The sequence below is a fragment of the Sminthopsis crassicaudata genome, chromosome 6, assembly GCF_048593235.1.
Source record: "Sminthopsis crassicaudata isolate SCR6 chromosome 6, ASM4859323v1, whole genome shotgun sequence".
Classification (NCBI taxonomy): domain Eukaryota; kingdom Metazoa; phylum Chordata; class Mammalia; order Dasyuromorphia; family Dasyuridae; genus Sminthopsis; species Sminthopsis crassicaudata.
Genome location: NC_133622.1, coordinates 112,502,844 through 112,519,087, shown reverse-complemented (window position 1 = coordinate 112,519,087; position 16,244 = coordinate 112,502,844). Strand labels below are relative to the sequence as shown.

The 16,244-nt window shown below is 35.3% G+C and overlaps 1 protein-coding gene across 2 annotated transcripts in view; it reads left to right on the top strand.

Annotated features, from left to right (window-relative positions):
- Positions 1 to 16,244, top strand: part of UGT8 (UDP glycosyltransferase 8) — an 80,310-nt gene that overhangs the window by 52,879 nt on the left and 11,187 nt on the right. For both annotated transcript variants that reach the window (XM_074276346.1, XM_074276347.1), the window contains exons 3-4: positions 11,535 to 11,677; positions 12,522 to 12,598. In XM_074276346.1, the coding sequence (XP_074132447.1) occupies positions 11,535 to 11,677; positions 12,522 to 12,598 (220 nt within the window). The remainder of the gene's footprint in view (positions 1 to 11,534; positions 11,678 to 12,521; positions 12,599 to 16,244) is intronic.

Sequence of the window (16,244 nt, the reverse complement as noted above, 5' to 3'; positions counted from 1 at the left end):
CTCCATATCATCAGGCATCTTTATCAAAAATCAAGAAGTTAATTGTATAAAGAGCCAAATTTAGACATTCTCTAGGGTTCCTGTGTCTCCCTCTTTCTTTTGTTTTTATGGGAGCATCTTGATGTCTCTATTTCTCCACTCTACAAGGCAATAGCCTGTCCTTGAGGATCAAAAGGTATGCCAGTGGTATGTAAAATCTGATACTGTGCACAAAAGTGTGCAAAATGTTTAGAAGTATAAGCAGATCTATTATCTGTTTTACTGCTTGTGACATAACCATGATTAAAAAGCTTGTATAAGGAATTCAGTAACCACTCAGGCTGTCACTTTTGCTGCTGGTATTGCAAAAGTAAATCCTGAAAAGGTATCTACTACAACATGGATAAAAGACAGATAACCAAAAGATTTAGAATGAGTCACATACATTTGCCAAATTTCATTGGGTCTCAAACCACGAGGGTTCTTCCCTGGAGGGAGCGTAGGAGCATGGAAAAGAAGGCAAACTGTACAGCCTTTTACTATGCTCCTAGCTTCCTCTCTTATTGTCCTAAATTGCAAACATAAAGCTCGAGCAGCCTGATGATATTTAGAATGAGATTCTTGGGCTGCCTGAAATAAATTGGTATTGGCTAACATGGTTAGAAGGCTATCAGCTTTTGAATTTCCATCAAAAATAGGACCTGGAAGTCCACTATGAGAATGGACATTCATAAATTTTACCTGAAAACTTTCTCACTTACTCTTGAAGTTCTTTAAAGAGCATATATATATTGGAAGCTATAAATTTTATTTGAGCTGTGGCAATTCTTTGTATCAAACCTGAACAGGCCGAAACATCTTTTGGATTATAAGTAAGAGCTAGAAAGATTACATACAATTCGTTCTGCTGAGTAGACTGAAAAGGAGTTCTGACTACTCTCTTTTTAGTTAAGTCACAAAAGTATACACCACAAATGTTATGTTTGGATGCATCTGTAAAGATTGTTGGTCCTTTAAGAGGAACTTTAGAAACCTTTTTTTTTCAAGAATCCATCGCCAATTGTATAATAGTCTGGTTATCTTTAATGGAGACCCATATATAAAATTTGGAGCTGTGGCCAATAAAATTTGCCGCTCTGGGATAGTTTCACATTTGGGATGGTTTCAATTTGTGCATTGCTATAAAAGGTGTATATTTTGTCAGGTCTTATCTCAGGTAATTGTATAACTCGTTTAATGGCCTTCAGTAAAATTTTAGCCACAAGCACTGGGTAAAGAGTAAGGCTTTGTTCTGGTTGTGCTGGGAGGTTCACCCACTCAATCACACTGTCTCCTTGATGAAGGACTGCTGTGGGTGCCTCTTTTGCAGCAAAAACTGATATTTCCAAGGGTTTTTGAGTGACTCTTTCAACCACATTGGATAAAACCAGGTCAGCTTCTCTCAAAGCCTCTTGAGCTTCTTTTGTAAACTGGCGTGGTGAGTTTAAAGTATTGTCTCCCCTTAAAATGTCATAAAATGGTTGCAATTTATAGGTAGTCAAGCCTAACACTGGATGCATCCATTGGATACCTCCTATCAATTTCTGAAAGTCACTTAAGGTGTTTAGCTTCTCTGTTCTTAAGGAAAGTTTTTGTACTGTAAGCACCTTAAGAAATACTTCATATCCTAAATATTGAAAAGGAGCATGTCTTTGAAATTTTTCTGGAGCTATATGCAATTGGTAGTTCCTTAGTGTTTCTATGGTCTTTTGTAGACATGCTTCTAACATTTGCTCCTCAGATGGACACTCCAAGATATCATCCATGTAATGTAATAACATTACTTTTGGAAATGCTTTTCTTACTAGAGTAAGAGCTGCAGCAACATACAATTGACACATAGTAGGGGTATTTTTCATATTTTTCATAAGGCTCAGCCAAGTTAATGCTGGGCACTGAAAAGGCAAATCTTTTCATATCCACCTTATCTAGAGGGATAGAATAGAAACAGTCCTTAATATCTATAATCCAAAGTGGCAATTGAGTAGGAGATGGAAGACCAGGGTGAAGAGTTCCCATAGTTTTCATCTGTTCATTTGCTTTTCTTAAATCAGTCAACATTCTCCATTTCCCAGATTTCGTTGTTATAACAAATACAGGGGAATTCCAAGGACTTAGAAAAGGTTCTAAGTGTCCTTGGTCAAGTTGCTCCTGTATTATATCTTAATAAGGCCTGAATTTTTTTTTCATTTGCTAAGGGCCACTGTTCTATTCACACTGGTGTATCAGTTTTCCATTGAATAGGCACAGGTGAGAGTGCTGGCAGGCCTTCAACAGTAGCCCTGCCTAAAAAACCGAAGTACTCATTTGTAATCCTAATGTGTCTTCCTCATAGATAGATGGGGATTTTTTCATCTATAAAAGGAGTAAAAATTCTTGTTTTGCCTTCAAATGTCCATCTCAAAGGGGTAGCACTAACTTCAGCTGCTTCTGATCTTCTTTCACCAGACATATAAGTATCTGCCTTAATCTTTGGCCAGTAAGTAGGCCAGTAGGCACCTCTAATGACTGTATGATCTGCACCCTTGTCTACCAATCCTTCTAATGGTACGCCATTTATATAGATAGTGAGCATAGGAAGGTCAGCTGTAACTGCTGCAGTCTAGAATATTCCTGGGTTCTGTTGCTTAGAGTCAGAATCAGGGCTACTATCACCAGATTTCCTATTAGGAGTCTATAATCAGTGCTACTACTTCTCTTGGTTGATAAGTCACACATTATCTACCTGTATTAGTGATGGGGATATTATCCACCTGTTTCCCAGTTTCACACATCAGTGTATGGATGAACATTGTTTTGTAAGCACTCTCAATGATGGCTGCCATCATGCACCAAGTATTTTTTGTTTTGGACTCTCATCCCATTTCTCTGAATCAGTCTATATTCTGATGCCCAATGGAAGCCTCTGTTGCATTTTGGACATGGAGTATTGGGTCTTGTCCTCCCACCCTGTTTTCTCACTCTGTCTTTATGCCAACATTGAGCTTTCAGATGCCCTACTTTCCCACATTGAAAGCATTGATGAGTCTCTCTCGAAGTCCGTTGCCAAAAGGAACACTGTCTTTCCATGTTCTGTTCTTGGAAAGTCTACATTATAGTCTGGGTATAGAAGGTATTTGTGCCCACTGTGGCACAGCATCTTATGATCTCCTCAAAAGAAGTATCCTGTATAGTCCTAATAAAATTCTTTTACAAATCTCATTAGCATTTTCTTTAACAAGTTGCCTTATAATAATTTCTGTTGCTATATTTTCACCAATAGTTCGAATGACAGTTGTCTGCAGACATCCCACAAAATCAGCAAAGGGTTCATTTGGCCCTTGTGCTGTTTTCATGAAAGCCTCTCCTCTATCCTGTTTACCTGGGATAATATCCCATGCTTTGATAACAGAAGAAGCAATTTGCTCATGTGCTGCTATGGGATAATTAATCATATAAAGGTGTATAACATATTTGTGTGTATGTATTTCTATATGTGTGTAGTAATGCATGCATACCTAACATATATTCACATAGCAATAAGAGATTAAAATTTATCTAAAGTTTTCAAATGTAACTTCGTCATATATTTTTTAAAAATCATGTCCTATAATACACTATTTTTATTCTGTGGTAACAAAATGACATTGCGGAAATGGTAAGGACCCCAGGATCCTAAAACAATTCCTAGCCCTCAGTCTTTTATGTAAATGTTTTGCAGTTTGTTCTTATTGCAATCTCTAGTATAAGCAATTTGTTTCTTGCTTTTAAAGTTAGAAATTGAATTATCAGAACATCTGTTGGATTTGTACATAGATCTTTTCTTTTTTTGTTTCCTTTTAAAAAATTTATACATGTTTAATTTTCAGCATTCACCCTTACAATATCTTGTGTTCTAAAATTTTTCCTCTCTTCCTCCTACCTCCTCATTGTTGAAGAGAGACATTGTATAATCTTATTGTTGCTGTGTATAGGTCAGTCATCTCCTGGTTCTGCTCATTTCACTTGGCATCAGTTCATATCAGTTCCTCCAGGACTCTCTGAAATCATCCTGATGATAGTTTCTTATAGAACAATCATATTCCATAACATTCATATACTGTAACTTATTCAGCCATCCTCCAACTGATGGGCATCCACTCAGTTTCCAGTTTCTTGCCACTACAAAAAGGACTACCACAAACATTATTGTACATGTGTGTTGCTTTCTCTACATTTGCATAGAGATCTTCTCACACAAGTCATTCTTAATGTGCTTTCTCAATATTGATTTTATTCTATTTTAATTTCTTTGTTTGCACATGTTTGCATAATTTTATGTTGTCTCAGCCATTAGATTATGAATTCCTTGAAAGCAGTCATTCTTTTGTCTTGTTTTTAGGTGCTTAACACAATGCCTGGCACATAGTAGGTTCTTAATATTTCCAAATAAAGCTGGCTATTATGCATCCTCAAGTAGGTGAGGCATAGATACAATTGAACTTTAAACCAAACTATCAATTTCCTTCTCAGTTTTCTAGGTTTCATAACTGATTTTCACGCTTACTTAAAAAACAACAGCAAGAACACCACCACTTTATATCTCAGATAATTTGATTGTATTCTGACAAAGCAGTGAAAGGAATCAAAGTTAGGATGATAGTAAGTATAAACTTTAAAACATTCAAGAACAGGAAATTTCTTTATTGATCATAGTGAATGTTTAGTGGTGTTGAATGAAAAACTGAAAGATACATTGGATTAGTTTTCCCCCTGATTCTACAGCATTTAAAAAGATAAACATACAAATAAAAAAACAACCATTCTGGACAATTTTAATCTTCCAAAATATGCTGGAGAAAAAGGAATGAGGAGAAGAATGGTTAACCCGAGCATTTGAAATTGCATGGATGCGATATTCTTCTGCTCTTCCTTCAACATGACACTCATCTCTCCCAGACCTCCTTTATCATAGCGGCTTCCCTCTGCGACTCTACTTTCCCACAATTTATCTTACATATACCTTGTTTGCATGTTCTTTTTATAAAATATATAAAAATATTTTAATATATAGTTAGAAAATACATATTAAAATATTTTTATATATTTTATAAAATACATTTGAATATGAAATATCTGTGTATATGTATACCTATGTGTGTATGTATATGTGTGTATATGTATATAATTTTAATATAATTATATATGCATAAATATTTTTTTTATTCCTTCAGCACTTAATATGGTCCTTGACATATTATTAAACACTTAATAAATGCTAAGTGACTGATGAACTTCATTGACTGGAACACTGACCTTCCACTGAACTACATTCCTTCTGCACTTCCATAAATATTGAGCATACCAATAAGTCATACCTAGTATCATTTTTGAGATCTCATTCTCTCACCTTTATTACATATTGTTGAAAGCCTCTCCATTTTTCCTTTGTTGTGTCTTTCACATATGCCCACTTCTCGCTTTTGACACTGCCAATATTCATTATTTTAGAGTATCACTTCACTCCTAGAATATTGCAGTAGCTTGCTAATTGTTCTACTTGCCACAAATCTCTCCTTACACCCGTCCCTCTTAATTCAGCTGTGAAAGTGATCTCTTGAAGCACAGTTCTGACCATGATACTCCAATATAAGCACTCCTAATAAAATATTGAGTGTCTTCTCTGTCATATCTAATTTTAAATATAAAATACTCAGTTTGATATTCAAAGTCCTTCACACCTTTCCAATATTCTTATTACCCTACCCCCATTTACTCTTCAATTTAGTCCTATTTCTCTTGCTCTTCTTCAGATAAGACTTACTATCTCTCAAATCCATGTATTATCAGTGATTGACTATGCATCATCAACTCTGCTTTTTAGCTTCCTGGCTTCTTTTAAATCCTAATTACAATCCCCCCCCCCCCCTTCTATAGGAACATTTTTAATGTCTCTTAATTCTAATGCCTTTTTAAAAACTTTTTTTCTTATTTTCTTGTTTCATAGCCTATTTGCACACATTTGTATGTTGTTTTATGCATTAGATAATGAACTCCTTGAAAGCAGACTGTCTTCTACCTTTCTTTGTAGAACACAGTACCAGGCACTGTGCTCAATAAAGTTTTATTGACTTTATTTGACTGATCCACTTTGTGAATTTTCTCTCACTAGGTGATTGGTTTGTTGTTTTCTGCTCATAATTTTCCTGATGACATCGATTTTACTGTTTCACTTGCGCCAACTCTTGTTTATAGTATATTGATTGGCTCATGCCTATCATTCAACTCCCCATTGCCCTTCAGAGTCTTTGCTCTATAACCTACCAGGAAATTAAACTGATCGTACAATGTGCAAGTAAAATGGGCCATATTGTACTCTCAGAAAAACTGATAACAGAAGCCTGTCTAGAATGGTACTTATATATACACTTGTATTTGTGTCTAATGTAGCCATTTTTACATATGGGAGAAAGAAAAAAAGTTACATGATAACTTTATTATATATTTTAAAGGAATAGCACGTAGTCCCTAATAGATTTGCAATTCCATGTAAACGCGGGGGGGGGGGGGGTATCATTTTTTTCCTTGACAGAGATTTATTTCATTTCTTTTTCTTTTTTTTTTCCCCCCCTGAGGCTGGGGTTAAGTGACTTGCCCAGGGTCACACAGCTAGGAAGTATTAACTGAGAGCAGATTTAAACTCAGGTCCTCTTGAATTCAGGGCTGGTGATCTATCCACTGCGCCACCTAGCTGCCCTGATTTATTTCATTTCAAAAGAAAATTTTTTTCACTTAAGTCTTTGTCACTATAGAATGATTCAGCAACAAAAATTGGTAGAATTTAGTATTAATGGAAATGACATTAAAGAAGAAACACCTGCTTTGCTTCTGTATCCTAAGGAACATGGGATTTTTTCATCTGATTTGCAGCTGAAAACTTCCAAATGTGTTGTCTTGAGGACAGGGGCAAGTCTTCCTTTTCTGTTTGTTCCCCAATACAACACAGTGCTTTTGCATGTAACAATTAACAATATTCTTCATCAACCCAGAATTTAGAGCCAAGGGTCAGATCAGAATACAGAGGAAAAATTTGTAGTACTGCTCCAAACCTAATTAAACTATAATTGGGAAATGTTTAATTTAACAAAACATTTAAAAATAAAGTACAATTTAGATAATGTCAATTTGTGATTTTCTTAGGTGACAAGTGATGAATAGAATCTATTTCTATTTCATTTTTGACATGATTGGCACAACCCATACATAAAAACAAATAGATACGTAGACTCTAAGCGAGACTTGGTCAGAATGAATAGAGATGAGTCAGTGATACAAAATAAAAAATGCAGGATGTTCTTTCTCTCCTCACTGTGTGCTTTTGCCATTTTTCCATGAAAACTGAACTTTCTTGGAATGAAGCTGCTTATTTATTCATCTAGCTGTGTAGTGTCTGACATAGCCAAAATCTAATATGATTATTGCTAATTAGCATATCTAATATGATAATATTATTAACTCCATGTCTGAAGAATTACTCATATTGTCACATTTCTTTACCATTTCAATAGATCATAGAATCCTAGGATTGTTGATTTAAAGATAAGTGGAACCTTTGAATTTGTTAAATACATTCCCTCTCTTTTTCCAATAAAGATTCTGTGGCTCAGAAAGACAGAAAGTGTCTGAGGCCAAATTCCAGCCTACATCTTCCTGACTGCAAGTCTAGCTCTCTCCATCCCATACTGCAAATATAATTCTTGACTTCTTGGGTGAGTTAGATCTGGAAAAATTTGAAGTTATTAGAAACACACTTAAAGCTGAAAATCAGGTATCAAGGAAAATTTATTAGGGAAGAATCTTGAAAGAAATATCTTAAAGTTTCTTTCCAGAAGCAGGCACAGAAGCAACAGAAGCTTTTTATACTTGTTAGCTACACACAGTCCTCAGAGGACAGATTGGCTGGTTCCTTTCCAAATTACAATCTTTCTGATACTCTATGTTTCCACCTGAATATGTATAATAAGCATGTCTCCTCTCTTTTATCATACATCCCATGTTCAAAAATGGCAGAAAACTCCTGTGGAGTATCATAATATTCCGTTATCCTATTAAGCAAGCACAATAGCAATTTGATTTAGTTCCATCCAGTTTGAGTTTAAAAAAAAACCAAGCAAACAAAAAAAAAACCTTTTGGTTTCTACCTGTGCTCCCCAATTCCTTGTTTGTTTAAAGTTCCTGAGAGATTGAAATTTAGTTGTTGTGTGGAAACTTAACTTTCCTTAATTTCTCACATTTTGAAAACCCCATTGGTCAGTTGCAAAGTCTTGCAGCATTCTGTGGAAACCTAGCTTTTCAATATTTCTCACAAAGTGAATCCAATTATCCTGATTTTTAATTCTATCCTCCTTTTACAAAAGTGAGGGGTTCTTCACCATTTTTGGTTATTCCCCTTTTTAGTTTATGAATCCTTTCTGAGAATCATGTAGTTTTCAATTTATAATAGTAGTGCCAAATTTTAATTAAAAGTAAGTAAAATATTTGTGCACATTACATATATTATTATATATCATTTTATATTATATGTATTATGCATAAAATATATACATACACACATAACACAGCTCCTGAAATTGAACACAAATTGAGAATTCCTAAACTACATTATATTCTGATGTGATAGATGGACACTTTTTGTTTGTTTTGTTCTATTCAGGGTTTTTATTGGAATTTCCTTGTATCATTAAACCCCTGAGAAGAACCAAATCTTCTTGGTTCTACTTGTTTTGCTCAGCATCAGTTCATGTAAAACTATCCAGGCCTTTCTAAAATCAGCTTGTTTATTTTTTATAAAACGATAATGTTCTATTACTTTTATATACTGTAATTTATTCAGCCATTCCCCAGTTGATCGGCATCTACTCATTTTCCAATTCTTTGCCACCATAAAAAGAGCTGCAACAAACATTTTTGTACATGTGGGTCCTTTCCCCACTTTTATGATTTTGTTGGATTATAGACTCAATAGTAGCAATGCTGGATCAGAGTATGCACAGTTTGATAGCAAAGTTCCTTAACAAATGCATCCAGCCATTCAGAAATGGATCTGTGTATCCTCTTCCACCACAATCTTACCACAGCCCATCTGGCTCAAATCAATTAGGGTCAATGACCTAGAAAAGGCAAATGGGAAATACTTAATAAACTGATTGTATATTACCCAACACACTCCATAGGAGGAGGTTCTTTTGCCATCTTTGAACAAAGGATGCATGACAAGGAAGGGGGAATATATCTAAGAAAGCATGAAAGAGGAGAAGAGGGAAACATGATAGCAGTATATTGGACAATCAGGAATGACTAAGAGGGTTTGGTTAATAAAAGCACACTCTTACTTCTAGAGCATTCTTCCACCATGTGGGTGCTGCTTCATTCCAGAGACTTCTTTTTTTGGGGAGGGTGTCTCAGGCCCATGATTTCATTCATGGCATCTAAGTAGTTTTTTTTTTTTGTTGTTGTTGTTGTTGTTTGTTTGTTTGTTTTTAAAAGTAGAATGTGTTAATTGATATTAGATGTGAATTCTGTTTATTTTCCTTGTACATTGGAGTTGTAGATAGGACCAGCCATTCTGGAAAACAGTTTGGAATAATATACAAAAAGTTACTAAACAGTTTGTGCCTTTTGATCCAGCTTTATCACTGCTATGACTAAAGCCCACAAAAGATCAAAGAAAATGGAAAAGATCTGTTTGTTTGTTTTTTTAAACGTGTATAGCATTTCTTTCTGTGGGAGCAAAATCTCTGAAAATTAAGGAGTATCCATCAATTGAAGAATGGCTAAAGAAATTGTGATATATGAATTTAATGGAATATTATTGTAAGGAAATAAATAAGAAAAAGGATGATTTCAAAGAAATATGCAAAAATTGTATGGATGGACAATTTTATAAAAACAAGTGGTACAGTAACAGCAATATAAAGACAAAAAAACTTAGAAATTTGAAAGAGTTCTGATCATGAACATTCATTGTACTCATGTGACAAAGAGGTGGTAGCTCAGGGTACAGAATTATGCAAATTTTTATGGTTTGTTGTTGTTGTAACTATTGAGATAGGGAATTGGAGGGAAGAAGAAAAATGTTTGTTTGTTTTAATTATATAACATAAAACCAAAAACAACTCCTTCCTAAGTAGTTAAAATACCAGTGCCACTGCCTTCTTGCCTTGCATAGTACACCTGGTGTCTGTTATGTTGATTTGAATTGTTAGGACTTCTAGAAGGCAGATTCTATTGCCAACCTAGCATCAGTTACTTATGCAACTGAAGGCTAGGTGTAACAATTCAAATTTATCTGTCCCTAAGTATTAATTGGACACTTTTTATAAACCTAATGAAGTACTTAAAATCATTTCTTTAATGGACACAGAATGGAAAGCCAGAGGTTATTGAAGGGAGGAGTTGTGGGACCATCTTTCTAAGACTTTGGTTAGCCAAGATACATTTTCATGTCTAGGTGGTGAAAAGCCTTGAAACCATCCTATATGAACAATTGAGAAAATCAAGAAAAGTTTTTAACCTTCAGAAGAAAAGATTTGGATGTCTAGTCTCTCATTCATTTGAAGAACTGGTTCATGGAAGAGTTATTAGACCTATTTTATTGAACTTTAGAGGGAATAAAGAACAATGAGTAAAATCAATAAAGAGGCAGATTTCAGTTTGATGTAAGAATTAATAAAACAAACAAGCAAAAAAAGCCCTTTCTAGCAATTTGTACTATACACATGTGAAGAATGAGTGCCTTTCTCCTCACTGTAGTACTTCAAGGAGAGGAGGGGTAGATGATTGAGTGTACTGTAAAGCTGTTATTGAAGTATAGGTCATCCTAAATGAGAGGTCAGCAAACTGTGACCTGTATGTCAAATCTGACCCATCTCCCTGCTTTTAAAAAATGTAAAAAACATTTTTAGTTTGTGCACTGTACAAAAATAGCTGTCAGGCCTCAATGTGGTCTAAGGAGTGTAGTTGGCCAACCACTTACCCAGATAGCCTCTGAGGTCCTTTCCAATCCTGAAAGTATTGGGATTTTCTTCCCTGAAGATTTTATTTATAGCTTTCAGTTTTATGCTCATTAATACCAATTTTGGCCTTTTGACATAGTTGATCTCTTCAGCAGCAGATGCTGAGATTGTATTCTTTCTTATGTTGTCATTACAGCATGTAATAATTGACCATTTCTCTCTGGTTCAGATACAAGGCATGAGTATATTTTTGTCATTTCTGCTGATCTTTTCCAATTGAACACCTAATCTTCTTTCTTTGTGTTGAATTATCAAAATGTTTTTGTTTTGTTTGAAATCAAATTGTTGGGAATTAGTATCTATCTATGAAAATATCAGTCTCTTATTTACTTGAATTGTGTAATATATTTTGGATAATGTACCTAAACACTTAAAAACTGAAGTTTTGTTATATCACAGCACAGAGGCAATTGTTATTTTACATACTGATTATTGTATGACCTAATGTTACGTGAAATTAATTGATTGTTTTTGTATTAACAGGATCTTCAAAGATGGGTAAACGAGTCTAATGAACATGGTTTTGTCCTGGTATCTTTTGGAGCTGGTGTAAAGTATTTATCAGAAGACATCACTTGCAAATTAGCAGGAGCTTTGTCAAGGTTGCCTCAAAAGGTGATTTGGAGGTAAGAGAATAAGAAAGCCAGGAATGTTTATGTATGATTGATTTACAAGGCATCTGCTCCATCATTGAAGTCTTGGACCCAGTAATATCTAGGCATTAGGAAAGATAAAAAAGTTTAGATAAAGCATGCTTCTTCCCTTTCTGGAAGTTATAATCTATTTGAGCAATAAGATGGGAACATGAATATCTTTTTGACATACCCTCAATAATTATAGTACAGAAAAGTAAACTAATTAAACGTCATTTTTATTAAATCATGCATAATGTGTTTGAGCTTTATTATATAAAGGAGTAAAATATTAAGTTTATAATTTCTCACATTTTGAAAACTCCATTGGTCAGTTGCAAAGTCTTGCAGCATTCTGTGGAAACCTAGCTTTTCAATATTTCTCACAAAGTGAATCCAATTATCCTGATTTTTAATTCTATCCTCCTTTTACAAAAGTGAGGGGTTCTTCACCATTTTTGATTATTCCCTTTTTTAGTTTATGAATCCTTTCTGAGAATCATGTAGTTTTCAATTTATAATAGTAGTGCCAAATTTTAATTAAAAGTAAGTAAAATATTTGTGCACATTACATATATTATTATATATCATTTTATATTATATATATATTATGCATAAAATATATACATACACACATAACACAGCTCCTGAAATTGAACACAAATTGAGAATTCCTAAACAGCATTATATTCTGATGTGATAGATGGACACTTTTTTTTTGTTTGTTTTGTTCTATTCAGGGTTTTTATTGGAATTTCCTTGGATCTGTTTTACTTTCAGTGATGTAAATTTTTTCTATCTGTATTCTGAATGATTTTTCTTCCACTGTGCTTTTTAGGTTTTCTGGACTCAAACCAAAGAATCTCGGGAATAACACAAAACTTATAGAATGGCTACCCCAAAATGACCTGCTTGGTGAGACTGTTATTTTTTTGTGTGTGGGTGTGTGTGTGGTTTATTTGTGGTTAATTGTGGAAATGCAATCATTATTTTTATATCTCAAGAATTGTGCAAAAATGCAATTTTTTTTCAGATAGTTTGATTCTTGAATTATTGGAAGCTTGTTTTATTTTTATCAAATAGTTTAATTCTTAAATTGCTTATAGGCTTCCTAAATATTCTTTCGTATTTAGCAAATTATTGTTACATATGCAGGGCATACATAGCACAATTATAATTACAAATAAAGTTTTCCTAATATAACAGTATTGTTGTTCTGATGCCAGTTTAATTTACATGAAACAAATACATACAAACTATGAAAACCAAATTAAGAATAGGAAAGGTTATAAAAACAATAATATTATTAATATTTTGTACACTATTTCAGATCTTTTTTCAATGTACTTTTAAACTTATCTCACTTAAATTTTCACAAATATACTATGAAATTACCAGGGTAAGTATCTTTCACTCTCATTTTGCAGATGAGGAAACTGAACTACACAGATAACTTAGGCCCAAATTCACACACACCTAGAAGTTGGTAGAGAAGCAAGTATAACCTAAGTTTTCTAACCCAACTGCATTTTGATGCTTAATTGAATTTAAAAGATCATTGGGGAAAAGAACAATTTAGTAGAAAGAGTGAGATAAAATTTTAAACAGCTATTCCAATTCTATGATACTTGGTTTTAAATGTGGAAATGCCTCTGTGTTGGGATAGTAGTGACCACAAAACAATCAGAGATTCTCAGAATAAGAAAAAACAAAAAGGCATTTATTATGATCTTGTAAGAAAGGGCATCTCCTAACCAACAGTGTCAGTTAAAGGAATGCAAAGCACAAACTGCAAAACAAAAGATTAAATAGAATAGAAGCCCTACTGTCCTTGACCTTTTCTTCCATTGTCTGGGAGAATCCAGGCTTATATTCTAAACTGGAAATCTATCCCAGAAACAAAATAATCCCTTTGAAAGAAGTATTTAAATGCTAATTAAAAGGTGATAAGAAATTGGAGGGGAATATTCATTCAAGACAGTCAGAACATCTGTAGCTTTTTAGCTAAAGCTTAACTTGCTATTGCAAAGTCTCAAGTCAAGGGAATATTTCCATGAGGGGGTCTTCCTCCTACAATCCCTCCTCTTTATTTATTATCCTTTGAAGGCCTCTTACATCATTCTTGATATATTTCCTCCACTATATTACCTCAGTTTCCAGTCCCTGTGGGTATGTTTTTTCCTTTTTCTCTAGTGGGGTCCATCCATATCAGGAATTACAGGACCAAGGAATCAGTTTGATTCCTAAAAGTAAAACTTTAACTGGACTTCCAACTCCAGGTTGTTCAGTCTTCTGTGGAAATTTCAGTCATGTTCTTGAGATTAAGTTTTCCCTATAAAATGTTCTTGTGGACCATCCCATGGCCACTACTTTCTTTTGGGTCCGCTCACCACAGCATGTATCTTTTCCTTTTGCCCATACCACGTGGTATCTCTCCTATGCTTTCTGACCCCACTTCTCCTCCTTAGAGCTAACTAACTCTTTTAGGGTGCTAAGCCCCTTTCAGGATTTATCCTGACAGCTAAGGGCTTGCCTCAGCCTCATGGAGTACTCCATTTCTCTGATAATTATGAGTTCCATTGAGGAACTGTCTTTCCATTGCTAATTGTTAACTGTATATGCTTTCTCAAATCTTATTTATTTTGACCATAGCCTAGAGTCTAATAAACCTATTCAGCATATATATGGGGGTTCTGTACCCCCAACTCCTATCTGAGGCTATCACCCATCCACTTGATTCCCAGTAGTTGGGTAACCTTTTACAAATAAAAATGTCACCAGCCTAAGAAGCTTGGAAAATCCCAGAGAAGGTGGTTTTTTCCTTTTGCACTTTAGTGTACCTCAGGTGAAGACCCTCAGAAGACTTATAGTCATGTAAGTTAGGCCTACTTAAAAATGTAATAAAGATAGTGCCAAGGAACTTAATGATTAGCAAAACCCCCAGAATCTGCTGAAATATTTTTAGCAGTTCTATAACTTTAGTCATTTCTACAGATGCAAATTGGCCAGTTCTAGGTTATGAACAAAATTATGTACAAAACAAACATTTTTCTTTAAAATCCCAAATAGCCAATTCTTTTCCTTTGTAATTCGACTAGCTGAGAAACACAAAACAACCACAGGTGTGCATGCATACATGCATACTGTAATGCTGGAGAACCTGAGGCAAGATAGAAATTAGAGAGTTGTTAAAATTTTATTTGGATTTCTGAGAGGGAGAGATTGTTCTGGGAGCATGCTGCCCCCAGGGCTGATGTCCAACATGTCCAGCAGCCAATGTGAGTTCTCAATGACATATATACAATCTCCAAGCTCAGGTACATAAAGGTGGTGGGTTCCAGTCAGGGACCATCAATCCAGTTCAGACAGGTTGGGGGGTAGGACCATACATTCTTATTAATTTAGGACTTGGGAGCCAGGAAGTCTGAACTCCTTCTTATCTTGAGTTTACACATTTACAGTTTATAACCTTAGAGTAACTAGTCCTAAGTTATATCAGTTCTAATGATCAGGAGAGGGGCTGCAACCAGGGAAACTGAGGCAGGACCATTAGAGAAACTGAGGAAGGAAAATTAAAGGTGTTATGGGCCAGAACTTGAAATAAGATACCAAGGAATTGAGTAAATGGAATTGAGGAGACAGTGGTTAATTTTTTTTTTCTTTTCTTCCCCCCCCCCCCCAGGCTGGGGTTAAGTGACTTGCCCAGGGTCACACAGCTAGGAAGTGTTAAGTGTCTGAGACCAGATTTGAATTCGGGTCCTCCTGAATTCAAGGCTAGTGCTGTATCCACTGCGCCACCTAGCTGCCCACGACAGTGGTTAAATTTAGGTTAGCATTGATTTAATCCTACAATAAATAATGGTTTCCTAGTGATATAATGATTGGTATATACTCAGTGTGGAGCATATAAGCTAGGAACCTTAGCCAGGATTGACAGAGAGAGCTAGAGACAGAAGCTGGCAGAGGCAAAGGACTGGTGGCAGGACTCAAGCTCACGGGACCAAGGAAAGAGAGAGGCCTCTAAGAAAGCTAACGAGGCCCCAGGAAAGGAGACAAGACTTTGAAAGAGACAGTAAAGGATTTGGACTTTTAACACCTGCCTGTACTAGTGGTGATTATTGAACTGAAATGAAGGCTATCTCCAGAGACCCCAAGAAAACCTCAACAGAAAACATTACATTTTGGAGAGAACAATACAAAAGGGACCTGTAGTACAACAATACATACACAGACTGTGATCTGTGAGTCTAGCAGAAGCTAGGAGAGGAGTTCTGGAGCTAAAGGCTCCTTTGAATTTACACTAAGCCCTCAGGGAATGGGCAGTTCTGTTGAGGGTGGGAAAGGAGCCCCAAAAGTTTGGGGTCAGACCAGTGTCTCAAAAGAATTTGCCTGCTTGGACCGGTTCCTGCTTTATCTCTTTCTATCATTGATATGCTAATTCCATGGCCCAGAGGTAGGGCCAGGGCTATCAACCAGCAGTGAATTGAGGGGTGGTCTATTCAGAATCAGACAGATTGTTATTCTTAGATTGGGAGTTTGGGAAGTCTCCGAGGCAGACTCC